Source organism: Salmo salar, chromosome ssa17, assembly GCF_905237065.1.
Source record: "Salmo salar chromosome ssa17, Ssal_v3.1, whole genome shotgun sequence".
Taxonomy (NCBI): Eukaryota; Metazoa; Chordata; class Actinopteri; order Salmoniformes; family Salmonidae; genus Salmo; species Salmo salar.
In genome coordinates, this window is record NC_059458.1 from 80,702,609 (window position 1) to 80,716,545 (window position 13,937).

General features: G+C 43.3%; 1 protein-coding gene across 1 annotated transcript in view; it reads right to left on the reverse strand.

Annotated features, from left to right (window-relative positions):
- Positions 1-8,501: 8,501 nt before the first annotated feature.
- LOC106576658 (TBC1 domain family member 15) overlaps positions 8,502-13,937 on the reverse strand; it is a 58,074-nt gene continuing 52,638 nt past the window's right edge. The window contains exons 12-13 of the mRNA XM_045700211.1: positions 11,196-11,282; positions 8,502-10,488 (exon numbers count right to left, since the gene is read on the reverse strand). Of these exons, the coding sequence (XP_045556167.1) occupies positions 10,264-10,488; positions 11,196-11,282 (312 nt within the window). The 3' untranslated portion in view covers positions 8,502-10,263. The remainder of the gene's footprint in view (positions 10,489-11,195; positions 11,283-13,937) is intronic.

Sequence of the window (13,937 nt, forward strand, 5' to 3'; positions counted from 1 at the left end):
GTGCCACTTCGGATGCAGACACTACTCACTTATATAAAGCTTGGAAGAGAACTCTCCAGTCAAACTATCTGCCAATCAGTTAACATGTTGGAGCTACTGGTGTGCTGAGGGAGCTCACCTGGACAGACATGACACAGCCATCTGCTCACCTACAGCCCCATGAATACACTAGCTTTTCCTGGAATTGTCAGAGGACTCAAAGCACCAATAAAATATGATTTTCATACGACTTACCGGTTATAAAAATAGTCGCCCACTCATATACATATATACATATAGCACCAGTCAAACATTTGGACACACCTACTCATTGAAGGGTTTTTAATTTTTACTATTTTCTACATTGTAGAATAATAGTGAAGACATCAAAACTATGAAGTAACACATATGGAATCACGTAGTAACCAAAAAAAGTGTTAAATCAAATTATATTTTACATTTGAGATTCTTCAAAGTAGCCACCCTTTGCCTTGATGACAGTTTTGCATACTCTTGGCATTCCCTCAACCAGCTTCATGAGGTAGTCACCTGGAATGCATTTCAATTAACAAGTGTGCATTGTTAAAAGTTAATTTGTTACTTAGTTTGAGCCAATCAGTTGTGTAGTGACAAGGCAGGGGTGGTATACAGAAGATAGCCCTATTTGGTAAAATACCAAGTCCATATTATGGTAAGAACAGCTCATATAAGCAATGTCAATGCGGAACAGTCCCTGCTGCTGAAAAACATCCCCACTGCATGATGCTGCCACCACCATGCTTCACCGTAGAGATGGTGCCAGGTTTCCTCCAGATGTGACGCTTGGCATTAAGGCCAAAGAGTTTAATCTTGATGTCATTAGACCGGAGAAAATTGTTTCTCATGGTCTGAGATTCCTTTAGGTGCATTTTGGCAAACTCCCAGCGGGCTGTCATGTGTCTTTTACTGAGGAGTGGCTTCTGTCTGGTCACTCAACCATACAGGCCTGATTGGTGGAGTGCTGCAGAGATGGTTGTCCTTCTTGAAGGTTCTCCCATCTCCACAGAGGAACTCTGGAGCTCTGAGTGACCATCTGGTTCTTGTTCACCTCCCCTGACCAACACCCTTCTCCCCCATATGCTCAGTTTAGCCAGGCGGCCAGCTCTAGGAAAAGCCTTGGTGGTTCCAAACTTCTTCGTTCAAGAATTATTTTGGTACCCTTCCCCAGATCTGTGCCGCGACACAATCTTGTCTCGGAGCTCTGCGAACAATTTTTTTGACCTCATGGCTTGGTTTTTGCTCTGACATGCACTGTCAACTGTGGGACCTTATATAGACAGGTGTGTGCCTTTCCAAATCATGTCCAATCAATTGAATTGACCACAGCTGGACTCCAATCAAGTTGGAAAACCATCAAGAATGATAAATTGAAACAGGATGCACCTGAGCTCAATTTTGAGTCTCATAACAAAGGGTCTGAATATTTATGTAAATAAGGTATTTGTTTTTTAATACATTTGCAAGCATTTCTGTATTCACTTTGTCATTATGGGGTTGTGTGTGTAGAATTGATGAGGGAAAAAATGTATTTAGTCCATTTTAGAATAAGGCTGTAACGTAACAAAATGTGGAAAAAAGGGAAGGGGCCTGAATACTTGCTGAATGCACACATATATAAACACAGTGAGGGAAAAAAAGTATTTGATCCCCCTGCTGACTTTGTACATTTGCCCACTGACAAAGAAATTATCAGTCTATAATTTTTATAGTAGGTTTATTTGAACAGTGAGACAGAATAACAAAAAAATAAAGAAAAACAAATGTCAAAAATGTTATAAATTTATTTGCATTTTAATGAAGGAAATAAGTATTTGACCCCTTCTCAATCAGAAAGATTTCTGGCTCCCGGGTGTCTTTTATACAGGTAACGAGCTGAGATTAGGAGCACACTCTTAAAGGAGTGCTCCTAATCTCAGTTTGTTACCTGTATAAAAGACCTGTCCACAGAAGCAATCAATCAGATTCCAAACTCTCCACCATGGCCAAGACCAAAGAGCTCTCCAAGGATGTCAGGGACAAGATTGTAGACCTACACAAAGCTGGAATGGGCTACAAGACCATCGCCAAGCAGCTTGGTGAGAAGGTGACAGCAGTTGGTGCGATTATTCGCAAATGGAAGAAACACAAAAGAACTGTCAATCTCCCTCGGCCTGGGGATCTCACCTCGTGGAGTTGCAATGATCATGAGAACGGTGAGGAATCAGCCCAGAGCTACACGGGAGGATCTTGTCAATGATCTCAAGGCAGCTGGGACCATAGTCACCAAGAAAATAATTGGTAACACACTACGCCGTGAAGGACTGAAATCCTGCAGCGCCCACAAGGTCCCCCTGCTCAAGAAAGCACATGTACATGCCCGTCTGAAGTTTGCCAATGAACATCTGAATGATTCAGAGGACAACTGGGTGAAAGTGTTGTGGTCAGATGAGACCAAAATGGAGCTCTTTGACATCAACTCAACTCACCGTGTTTGGAGGAGGAGGAATGCTGCCTATGACCCCAAGAACACCATCTCCACCGTCAAACATGGAGGTGGAAACATTATGCTTTGGGGGTGTTTTTCTGCTAAGGGGACAGGACAACTTCACCGCATCAAAGGGACGATGGACGGGGCCATGTAGCGTCACATCTTGGGTGAGAACCTCCTTCCCTCAGCCAGGGCATTGAAAATGGGTCGTGGATGGGTATTCCAGCATGACAATGACTCAAAACACACGGCCAAGGCAACAAAGGAGTGGCTCAAGAAGAAGCACATTAAGGTCCTGGAGTGGCCTAGCCAGTCTCCATAGGCAGCATTCCTCTTCCTCCAAACACGGCAAGTTGAGTTGATGCCAAAGAGCTCCATATATACATAAACACACACACAAACAGTGCATTCAGCAAGTATTCAGGCCCCTTCCCTTTTTCCACATTTTGTTACGTTACAGCCTTATTCTAAAATGGACTAAATACATGTTTTTCCTCATCAATTCCACACACACACACACACACACACACACACACACACACACACACACACACACACACACACACACACACACACACACACACACACACACACACACACACACACACACACACAAATATATAATTGTTTGGAATAATCTTTTGGTTCAACCCTAATGCATAAGAAGCTGCATCAACAGGGGAACATATTGGGTGTATGCTGATAACCTGCAGAAAGAATAGATTTTTTTAAATACTGTTTTTTAGACTCTAAATATTGTTCATAATAAGGGTCTTTGATCTAAGTCAATATTCAGACCACGAGGGGTCAATGTTTTTAGACAGGATATCCAGTAGGCTTCCCTCTGTAGTAGTAGGACCTCCATGTTACCTCCTCTCCTCTGTAGTAGTAGGACCTCCATGTTACCTCCTCTCCTCTGTAGTAGTAGGATCTCCATGTTACCTCCTCTCCTCTGTAGTAGTAGGACCTCCATGTTACCTCTCCTCTGTAGTAGTAGGATCTCCATGTTACCTCTCCTCTGTAGTAGTAGGACCTCCATGTTACCTCCTCTCCTCTGTAGTAGTAGGACCTCCATGTTACCTCCTCTCCTCTGTAGTAGTAGGATCTCCATGTTACCTCTCCTCTGTAGTAGTAGGATCTCCATGTTACCTCCTCTCCTCTGTAGTAGTAGGATCTCCATGTTACCTCTCCTCTGTAGTAGTAGGATCTCCATGTTACCTCCTCTCCTCTGTAGTAGTAGGATCTCCATGTTACCTCTCCTCTGTAGTAGTAGGACCTCCATGTTACCTCCTCTCCTCTGTAGTAGTAGGACCTCCATGTTACCTCCTCTCCTCTGTAGTAGTAGGACCTCCATGTTACCTCCTCTCCTCTGTAGTAGTAGGACCTCCATGTTACCTCCTCTCCTCTGTAATAGTAGGACCTCCATGTTACCTCCTCTCCTCTGTAGTAGTAGGATCTCCATGTTACCTCCTCTCCTCTGTAGTAGTAGGACCTCCATGTTACCTCCTCTCCTCTGTAGTAGTAGGACATCCATGTTACCTCCTCTCCTCTGTAGTAGTAGGATCTCCATGTTACTCCTCTCCTCTGGAGTAGTAGGACCTCCATGTTACCTCTCCTCTGTAGTAGTAGGACCTCCATGTTACCTCCTCTCCTCTGTAGTAGTAGGACCTCCATGTTACCTCCTCTCCTCTGTAGTAGTAGGACCTCCATGTTACCTCCTCTCCTCTGTAGTAGTAGGACCTCCATGTTACCTCCTCTCCTCTGTAGTAGTAGGACCTCCATGTTACCTCCTCTCCTCTGTAGTAGTAGGATCTCCATGTTACCTCCTCTCCTCTGTAGTAGTAGGATCTCCATGTTACCTCTCCTCTGTAGTAGTAGGATCTCCATGTTACCTCCTCTCCTCTGTAGTAGTAGGACCTCCATGTTACCTCCTCTCCTCTGTAGTAGTAGGACCTCCATGTTACCTCCTCTCCTCTGTAGTAGTAGGATCTCCATGTTACCTCCTCTCCTCTGTAGTAGTAGGATCTCCATGTTACCTCCTCTCCTCTGTAGTAGTAGGACCTCCATGTTACCTCCTCTCCTCTGTAGTAGTAGGATCTCCATGTTACCTCCTCTCCTCTGTAGTAGTAGGATCTCCATGTTACCTCCTCTCCTCTGTAGTAGTAGGATCTCCATGTTACCTCTCCTCTGTAGTAGTAGGACCTCCATGTTACCTCCTCTCCTTGGTAGAGCAACATGCCCCATGCTGCGTATTTGAGGGAGGAGATGGGACGGTTAGCTTCAACAAAGTGAGCTGCTACTGGATGGATAGTCAGTGTTCTTACACCTGATTGAGCTGCGGTGTTCAGCTATGCGTTGTTTCAGTCGGCTTACAACAGCTGGTAGTCTTAGCTAGATGAATACTGGCACTTGCTATGAACCATCTGGTGGTCTCAAGATGTGTGAAGTTCTATTTCATTTGTAAAGAGATATTTTTTTCTCCACAATTTGCAGGCTTTCAAACATGTGCAGCCAATTCACCAGCCCATCAATAACTCACAAGTAGTGTGTTACAAAACCACGATAGCATCTATAGCTCTCATCTCAAAGAACAACTTCATTTTCTCTGGGTTATTTATCCAAGTCTATGCTAGAAAAGGTTTTGATATCTGATCTCAGTTTATTCTTCAAGGCCAGGCCAACAGAATCCTTGTATTTTGGTTTCACATTTCTGGGTGACAGGAGGGCAGGCATGCAGAGTTAGGGGCCTCAGGCTGTAGCCTAGAAAGTGACATTGCAACTGAGGTAATTTCCTATTGGACAAGGATATGAAAATCCTCACGCTGGTTTTTGTTACAAACGCTATAAACACTGAACAGACCAGAGAAACTGTGTCATTCAGACGGTCCTGTTCAGATGCTGAACAGACCAGAGAAACTGTGTCATTCAGACGGTCCTGTTCAGATGCTGAACAGACCAGAGAAACTGTGTCATTCAGACGGTCCTGTTCAGATGCTGAACAGACCAGAGAAACTGTGTCATTCAGACGGTCCTGTTCAGATGCTGAACAGACCAGAGAAACTGTGTCATTCAGACGGTCCTGTTCAGATGCTGAACAGACCAGAGAAAACTGTGTCATTCAGACGGTCCTGTTCAGATGCTGAACAGACCAGAGAAACTGTGTCATTCAGACGGTCCTGTTCAGATGCTGAACAGACCAGAGAAACTGTGTCATTCAGACGGTCCTGTTCAGATGCTGAACAGACCAGAGAAACTGTGTCATTCAGACGGTCCTGTTCAGATGCTGAACAGACCAGAGAAACTGTGTCATTCAGACGGTCCTGTTCAGATGCTGAACAGACCAGAGAAACTGTGTCATTCAGACGGTCCTGTTCAGATGCTGAACAGACCAGAGAAACTGTGTCATTCAGGCGCTCCTGTTCAGATGCTGAACAGACCAGAGAAACTGTGTCATTCAGACGCTCCTGTTCAGATGCTGAACAGACCAGAGAAACTGTGTCATTCAGACGGTCCTGTTCAGATGCTGAACAGACCAGAGAAACTGTGTCATTCAGACGGTCCTGTTCAGATGCTGAACAGACCAGAGAAACTGTGTCATTCAGACGGTCCTGTTCAGATGCTGAATCTCAGACACTGATTGTTCCCCTATTCACTTTTGACCAGAGCCCTAGGCTAAGTAGTGCACTACGTAGGGAATAGGGTGCCATTTGGGAAGCAGATCTGTTTCTAGGAAAGACTCCAAATCTCTTACAACAACAACAGAGACCAGAGAGAACAGCACATCAGCTGAGAGCCAACAGATTCATTGTCGCATCGGTAAATAACTAACCTGAAAGTGTTCTGTTGTCTCACTGTTACATCAAGCCTTTGAATGAGCGGCATTCATTGTATTGGAAAACCAAAAAGGTACATAGTTGTCCATTTGTGTCGGTGTAAAATAGGGAACAAAATAAGGGACATAATAAGGGACATTATGGTTCATTATGTTATATTTCTAGCTACAGGATATGTGGAACTGTGAACAGACTGTCTCAACTGGCGGGGCCATGGGCAGAACCTCAATTGTTTTTCCTTGATTCTTCGCATCCTCTCTTATCGCCGCCTCCTCAAAACCCATTGGATAACAAGGTAAGAGTTCCCTCCCCATCTGACCATTTCATCCAATGCGTGTTGAGAAAGAAGCGAGGATGCTAGAAATCAAGTTAAGGCAATTGAGATCCTCCCATAGACGTCTGTCAGGACTGGGAGATCCTCCCATAGACGTCTGTCAGGACTGGGAGAGACTCCTGAACAGAGGGGAGATGGATACTGATACTCCTATCACATTAAGCAATACAAAGAGGAGTCATGAAATTCAGGTTCTTTAAAAGATATCAAAACATAATTGGTTGTCAAAGACGGTATCATATATATATACACACACACACACACACACACACACACACACACAGCTCAAAAAAATAAAGGGAACACTAAAATAACACATCCTAGATCTGAATGAAAGAAATAATCTTATTAAATACTTTTTTCTTTACATAGTTTAATGTGCTGACAACAAAATCACACAAAAATAATCAATGGAAATCCAATTTATCAACCCATAGAGGTCTGTATTTGGAGTCGCACTCAAAATTAAAGTGGAAAACCACACTACAGGCTGATCCAACTTTGATGTAATGTCCTTAAAACAAGTCAAAATGAGGCTCAGTAGTGTGTGTGGCCTCCACGTGCCTGTATGACCTCCCTACAACGCCTGGGCATGCTCCTGATGAGGTGGCGGATGGTCTCCTGACGCATCTCCTCCCAGACCTGGACTAAAGCAGCCGCCAACTCCTGGACAGTCTGTGGTGCAACGTGGCGTTGGTGGATGGAGCGAGACATGATGTCCCAGATGTGCTCAATTGGATTCAGGTCTGGGGAACGGGCAGGCCAGTCCATAGCATCAATGCCTTCCTCTTGCAGGAACTGCTGACACACTCCAGCCACATGAGGTCTAGCATTGTCTTGCATTAGGAGGAACCCAGGGCCAACCGCACCAGCATATGGTCTCACAAGGGGTCTGAGGATCTCATCTCGGTACCTAATGGCAGTCAGGCTACCTCTGGCGAGCACATGGAGGGCTGTGCGGCCCCCCAAAGAAATGCCACCCCACACCATGACTGACCCCCGGTCATGCTGGAGGATGTTGCAGGCAGCAGAACGTTCTCCACGGCGTCTCCAGACTCTGTCACGTCAGTCACATGTGCTCAGTGTGAACCTGCTTTCATCTGTGAAGAGCACAGGGCGCCAGTGGCGAATTTGCCAATCTTGGTGTTCTCTGGCAAATGCCAAACATCCTGCACGGTGTTGGGCTGTAAGCCCAACCCCCACCTGTGGACGTCGGGCCCTCATACCACCCTCATGGAGTCTGTTTCTGACCAATTGAGCAGACACATGCACATTTGTGGCCTGCTGGAGGTCATTTTGCAGGGCTCTGGCAGTGCTTCTCCTGCTCCTCCTTGCACAAAGGCGGAGGTAACGGTCCTGCTGCTGGGTTGCTGCCCTCCTACGGCCTCCTCCACGTCTGCTGATGTACTGGCCTGTCTCCTGGTAGCGCCTCCATGCTCTGGACACTACGCTGACAGACACAGCAAACCTTGCCACAGCTCACATTGATGTGCCATCCTGGATGAGCTGCACTACCTGAGCCACTTGTGTGGGTTGTAGACTCCGTCTCATGCTACCACTAGAGTGAAAGCACCGCCAGCATTCAAAAGTGACCAAAACATCAGCCAGGAAGCATAGGAACTGAGAAGTGGTCTGTGGTCACCACCTGCAGAACCACTCCTTTATTGGGGGTGTCTTGCTAATTGCCTATAATTTCTACCTGTTGTCTATTCCATTTGCACAACAGCATGTGAAATTTGTCAATCAGTGTTGCTTCCTAAGTGAACAATTTGATTTCACAGAAGTGTGATTGACTTGGAGTTACATTGTGTTGTTTAAGTGTTCCCTTTATTTTTTTGAGCAGTGTACATACATACGTACATACATACATACATACATACATACATACATACATACATACATACATACATGCATACATGCATACATACATACATACATACACACAGCACAAACTGCTGAAATATACAAATCTGTACACAGAAAGATTCAGGTAGGAAAAGTCTTCCAGCATTACTGTTTCTGATACATTTTCTGATACATCACTTGAAGGCTAAGAGTTTCAGCATGCACCATAATCAATGACTACAACAACTCCTTTACAATCTTCCTCAGAAGTAAGGTGTGTCAATATTAAACACATCAAGAACCATATTCCCTACGTTTTGGGAGGCGAGTAAGCTAGCAGACGATATAAATGAGTACATGGAAGTAAGTCTGTCTATGTTGACAAAGGCCTCGTGGTTTAGCATGAAGTCCACATTTTAAAAACGTTGCTGTAAGGCTGGGTGTTTGACAAAGCAACTTGTGGGAACTAATATGTGTACATATATTATCACCGTGCCAACCCACACATTCTAGTATGATTAACAATATGGTTTCAGAAACAAAGTACATTTTTCAATATGAATCATGTCTCTTTCAGTCTTACCAAATCAGAGGTCAGTAAGGCAGCTACACGGAAAACCCCTGAGTGGATAAAATATTAGGAACACTTGCTTAATATTGAGTATCATCCCTTTTGCCCTCTGAACAGCCTCAATTCGTCAGGTCATGGACTCTACAAGGTGTCGAAACCGTTCCACAGGGATGCTGGCCCATGTTGACTCCAATGCACACAGTTGTGTCAAGTTGGCTGAATGTCCTTTGGATGGTGGACCATTGTTAATACACACGGGACACTGTTGAAAAATCCAGCAGCGTTGCAGTTCTTCACACACTTAAACTGGTGCACCTGGCGCCTACTACCATACCTCGTTCAAAGGCACTTAAATATTTTGTCTTGCCCATTGACCCTCTGAATGGCACACATACACAATCCATGTCTCAACTGTCTCAAGGCTAAAAAAATCCTTCTTTTACCTGTCTCTTCCCTTCATCTACACTGATTGAAGAGGATTTAACAAGTGACTTCAATAAGGGATCATATCTTTCACCTGGTCAGTCTATGTCATGTAAAGATCAGGTGTTCTTAATGTTTTGTACACTGTATAATCTGTCAATGGGCTGCAGGGCAGACAATCCTTTTCAGTCGGTAGAGGAGAGTGGCCTTGCCTTGAGATAATACAACCACATCTTCATTAAATAGTTAAGAGTTGAATTCCACCTACAGTAGGACTCCTATTAGCTGAATACTACCATGAGATATAATAAGCCCTGTTTATATAAAACCTTATCCATTCCTCAGCCCTTCCACCTCCATTTAAACCACATGTCAACTACTTCAGCATTACATTTGACTATTCACATGATTCAGGAGCGATTAACAAGTCAGGGGCAATAAGGAGCAATCTGCTGAACACTAAATACCTTGGAGTCAGGGGCAATAAGGAGCAATATCCTAAAAACTCAAAGACCAACCTCTAACAAGAAAAATGAGATGATTAATAGACAGAGAATCATTACAAAAATTATTTGATTTGCAAAACTTCCTTTAAATGAATACCTCTTGGGCTCTATTATAATGATACTGCCCCGAGAAGCCATTTCCCATCTCTCCTCTGTCTGTGAGGTGTGAGAGAGACAATCCACCTTTTTCACTAGGCTGTGAGCCCCATCTCAGCCACCAGAACCAAATCTCTCACTGGCCAAGAGACTACTGTTAGCCAGGCTGGCTACGATATGTAGGCTAATTTGTAAACGTCACGCGCTGCGTCCCTTAAGTGTCTGTTGTCGCCGCTGGGGCTGTAGTCAGAGACTAAGTCCTGCTGGTCGTCTGACGGTGTAGAAGGTTCCGGAGAGTCTGGTCTGTCCATTCGCTCAGTGTCCTCTGACTGGGATGATGACTCGGTGTCTGTGCTGTTGAATCCAAGGATCTCAACCACTGAGTTTGGCAAATCCTACACAGATAATAAACATAAGATTAAAGATCTGGTTGGAACCATAGGTCAATACAAGGTGTTGAAGTGTGTTAGCTATGAATATAGGTACAATGGAGTCTGAGTTCAGTAAGGGTTTCAGAATACAGGCACAGACATTCTGAAGGTATCTAATGTTCTGCCATGGAGTTGGACACATCTTAAAAGGATATCATCAGAAGAAACTATTAAAAATGTGTGTCACAGACACAGTTTTGATGAGGTTTAGATTCAACTGCATTTATTCACACACCTTGTGTATATAGTTGTACCACCAAGTTGGGGAAATCCTACACAGTTTTCTTAGTTTTATATAATAAAAAAAAATACATATTAAAAACATATGTCACAGATAGGTTTTTTTGAATGAGGGTTAGATTCAACTGCATTCATTCATACCCCCCGTGTGTTTCTAACACTGTTGGGTAAATACTATAAAGATGTTGTTGGAATAAACAAACAAGTTAACGAGGGTTGTGTTGAAAACCCCCTTCACACCCTTCTACTGGAAACTGCACAAACCAATTGTATCCCACTTCCTTTCCCTCTCCACACTCAGCAAACCCTCCATTATTTACCATGGTCCTTCGAGCCGGATGGGTGAGCTTCTCAAAACCCATGTATGTATTTCAGAATATACTGGAAGCACAAACGTTCTGAAGATAGATGTCCTATCTATGGATACATACCTTACAACTCTTCAGCTGCAGGCATATAGCTTCAGCTTTGTTGAGGATGGCCGTGATGTCCAGTTTCATCGGCAGTTCATTTATGAGCTGGAAAGAAGAGAGGAGGACATTCTTTGATCAGTGACTTGCTAAAGCAGAGATGGGTAACTGACGGCCTGCGGGCAGATCAGTAAAACATACACTACTGTACAAAACATCCTTGTTTTTTTAAAAAGCACATTTTTTGTCCTTTTAAAATAACATCAAATTGATCAGAAATACAGTGTAGACATTGTTAATGTCGTAAATGACTATTGTTGCTGGAAACGGCTGACTTTAATGGAATATCTAAATAGGCCCGTTATCAGCAACCATCACTCCTGTGTTCCAATGGCACGTTGTGTTAACTAATCCAAGTTTATCATTTTAAAAAGGCTAATTGATCATTAGAAAACCCTTTTGCAATTATGTTAGCACAGCTGAAAACTGTTGAACTGATAAAAAAAAAAGCAATAAAACTCGCATTCTTTAAACTAGTTGAGTATCTGGAGCATCAACATTTGTGGGTTCGATTACAGGCTCAAAATGGTAATTTCTTCTGAAACTCGTCAGTCTATTCTTGTTCTGAGAAATGAAGGCTATTCCATGCGAGAAATTGCCAAGAAGCTGAAGATCTCGTACAACGCTGTGTACTACTCCCTTGACAGAACAACATAAACTGGCTCTAACCAGAATAGAAAGAGGAGTGGGAGGCCCCGGTGCACAACTGAGCAAGAGGACAAGTACATTGGAGTGTCTAGTTTGAGAAACAGATGCCTCACAAGTCCTCAACTGGCAGCTTCATTAAATAGTACTGGCAAAACACCAGTCTCAACGTCAACAGTGAAGACGCGACTCCGGGATGCTGGCTTTCTAGGCAGAGTTGCAAAGAAAAAGCGCTCTCTCAGACCGGCCAATAAAAATAAAAGATTAACATAGGCAAAAGAACACAGAGCCTGGACAGAGGAACTCAATGTTGACGTTGAGACTAGTGTTTGCGTAGCGAGAGAAACAAAAATCTATGCGTAGGCAGATAGCTCCCTAGATGTGGGACTATCGTAAATTGGTAGAATGAGTGTAAAGTAGAAATGGAGCCTGCTGTATTCGGAGGAAATGATGCTATACAAGCGTTTCCATCTTTTTCAAAAGAGCAACAACAAATCCTCTTGAGAGCAGCGGGACAGGAACGTTTTACATAGCGGTGTTTGATCAATGAAGGGGACATGTGGGATTCTATTTTACCATTACTTAATGAGATACCATTATTTCCTTATGGAGTTATGACTTGCCTAGTTAAATAAAGGTTAAATAAATAAAATAAACAATTATCAAGAATTGTAATTCTAAGATTATTGGGTATTCAAATGTGTTTGAGTTAACATGCAGTGTTTTTTTGAATCACGATGTGAATCATGTGTTCAAAGTGGAAACTACCAGTTCCCAGGGTCCTGGTCTTGGGTAAATATACACATGTATTTTGTTCAGTCTACATATAGAAATGAAAATATATGTAACGAGGGTTGACAGTTACTCCAAATGGATTGTGATGTGTATTGCTGATTTCATGAAATGGATTGTGATATGGGTATTGCTGATTTCGTTTCAATAGAAATTTCACCAGATTGGGTCTTCTGGAGTGTTGGGATTCCCCCAATGGGTTAGGGTGTTAACCTCTTGGCGTTCCCCTAGGATAGGGGGCGCTAAAGCGATTTTTGAAAAAAATTCGTGCCCATTTTAAACTGCCTCCTACTCAAACTCAGAAGCTAGGATATGCATCTAATTAATACTTGTGGATAGAAAACACCCTAACGTTTCTAAAACTGTTTGAATGGTGTCTGTGAGTATAACAGAACTCATCTTGCAGTCAAAACCCCGAGACAGATGGAAACAGGAAGTGGAATTCTGAATTGCGAACTCAACTTCATCACGTTGCCTATTAATCACACCGTGAGCTATGGTTCATTGAGCACTTCCTATTGCTTCCACTAGATGTCCCCAGTCTTCACAAATTGGTTTGAGCCTTCTACTGTTAAAACTGAATGAATGAGACGCTGTGGAACGTAGTCACACGGAGAGGGCCATCACCATTATGACGCCGGCGCCCCTGGTTACCCTCCCCTTTCGAAACGTTTTGAAACACAATGCAATCGTCCCCCTCGAATCTTATTGGCTCTCTTGTTGAAAAACGCCCTGAAGATTTATGTTATACAACGTTTGACATGTTTGAACGAACCTAAATGGGGAAAAAATGCATTTTCTCGAAATGGCTATCCGTGTCCGACGAAGCATTTGGATCAGCCTTCAGACGCGCTAACAAGAACAAGCTCTTGGAACATAAAGGAGTCATTTTTTCGAACGAAAATACATTTGTTGTGGACCTGGGATTCCTGGAAGTGCTTTCTGATGAAGACAACCAAAGGTAAGGGATTATTGACAATAGTATACAAGACTAGATGTGATATGCGATTGTTCCAAGATGGCTAGCCTATTGCTATTGCTAGCCTATTGTTCTGAGTATCGCATCCCCTTTTATCGCAAAGTGTGATTACCCAGTAAAGTTATTTTTAAATCTGGCATTACAGGTGCTTTCAAGAGATATTCATCTATAAATCTTAGAATGACAATATTACATTTAAAAAATGTTTTCGAATAGTAATTTAGTAAATTGAAGCTCTGTTTCATCGGATGCATTTGAGGGAAAATAGTTAGTCAATGTTACGCACC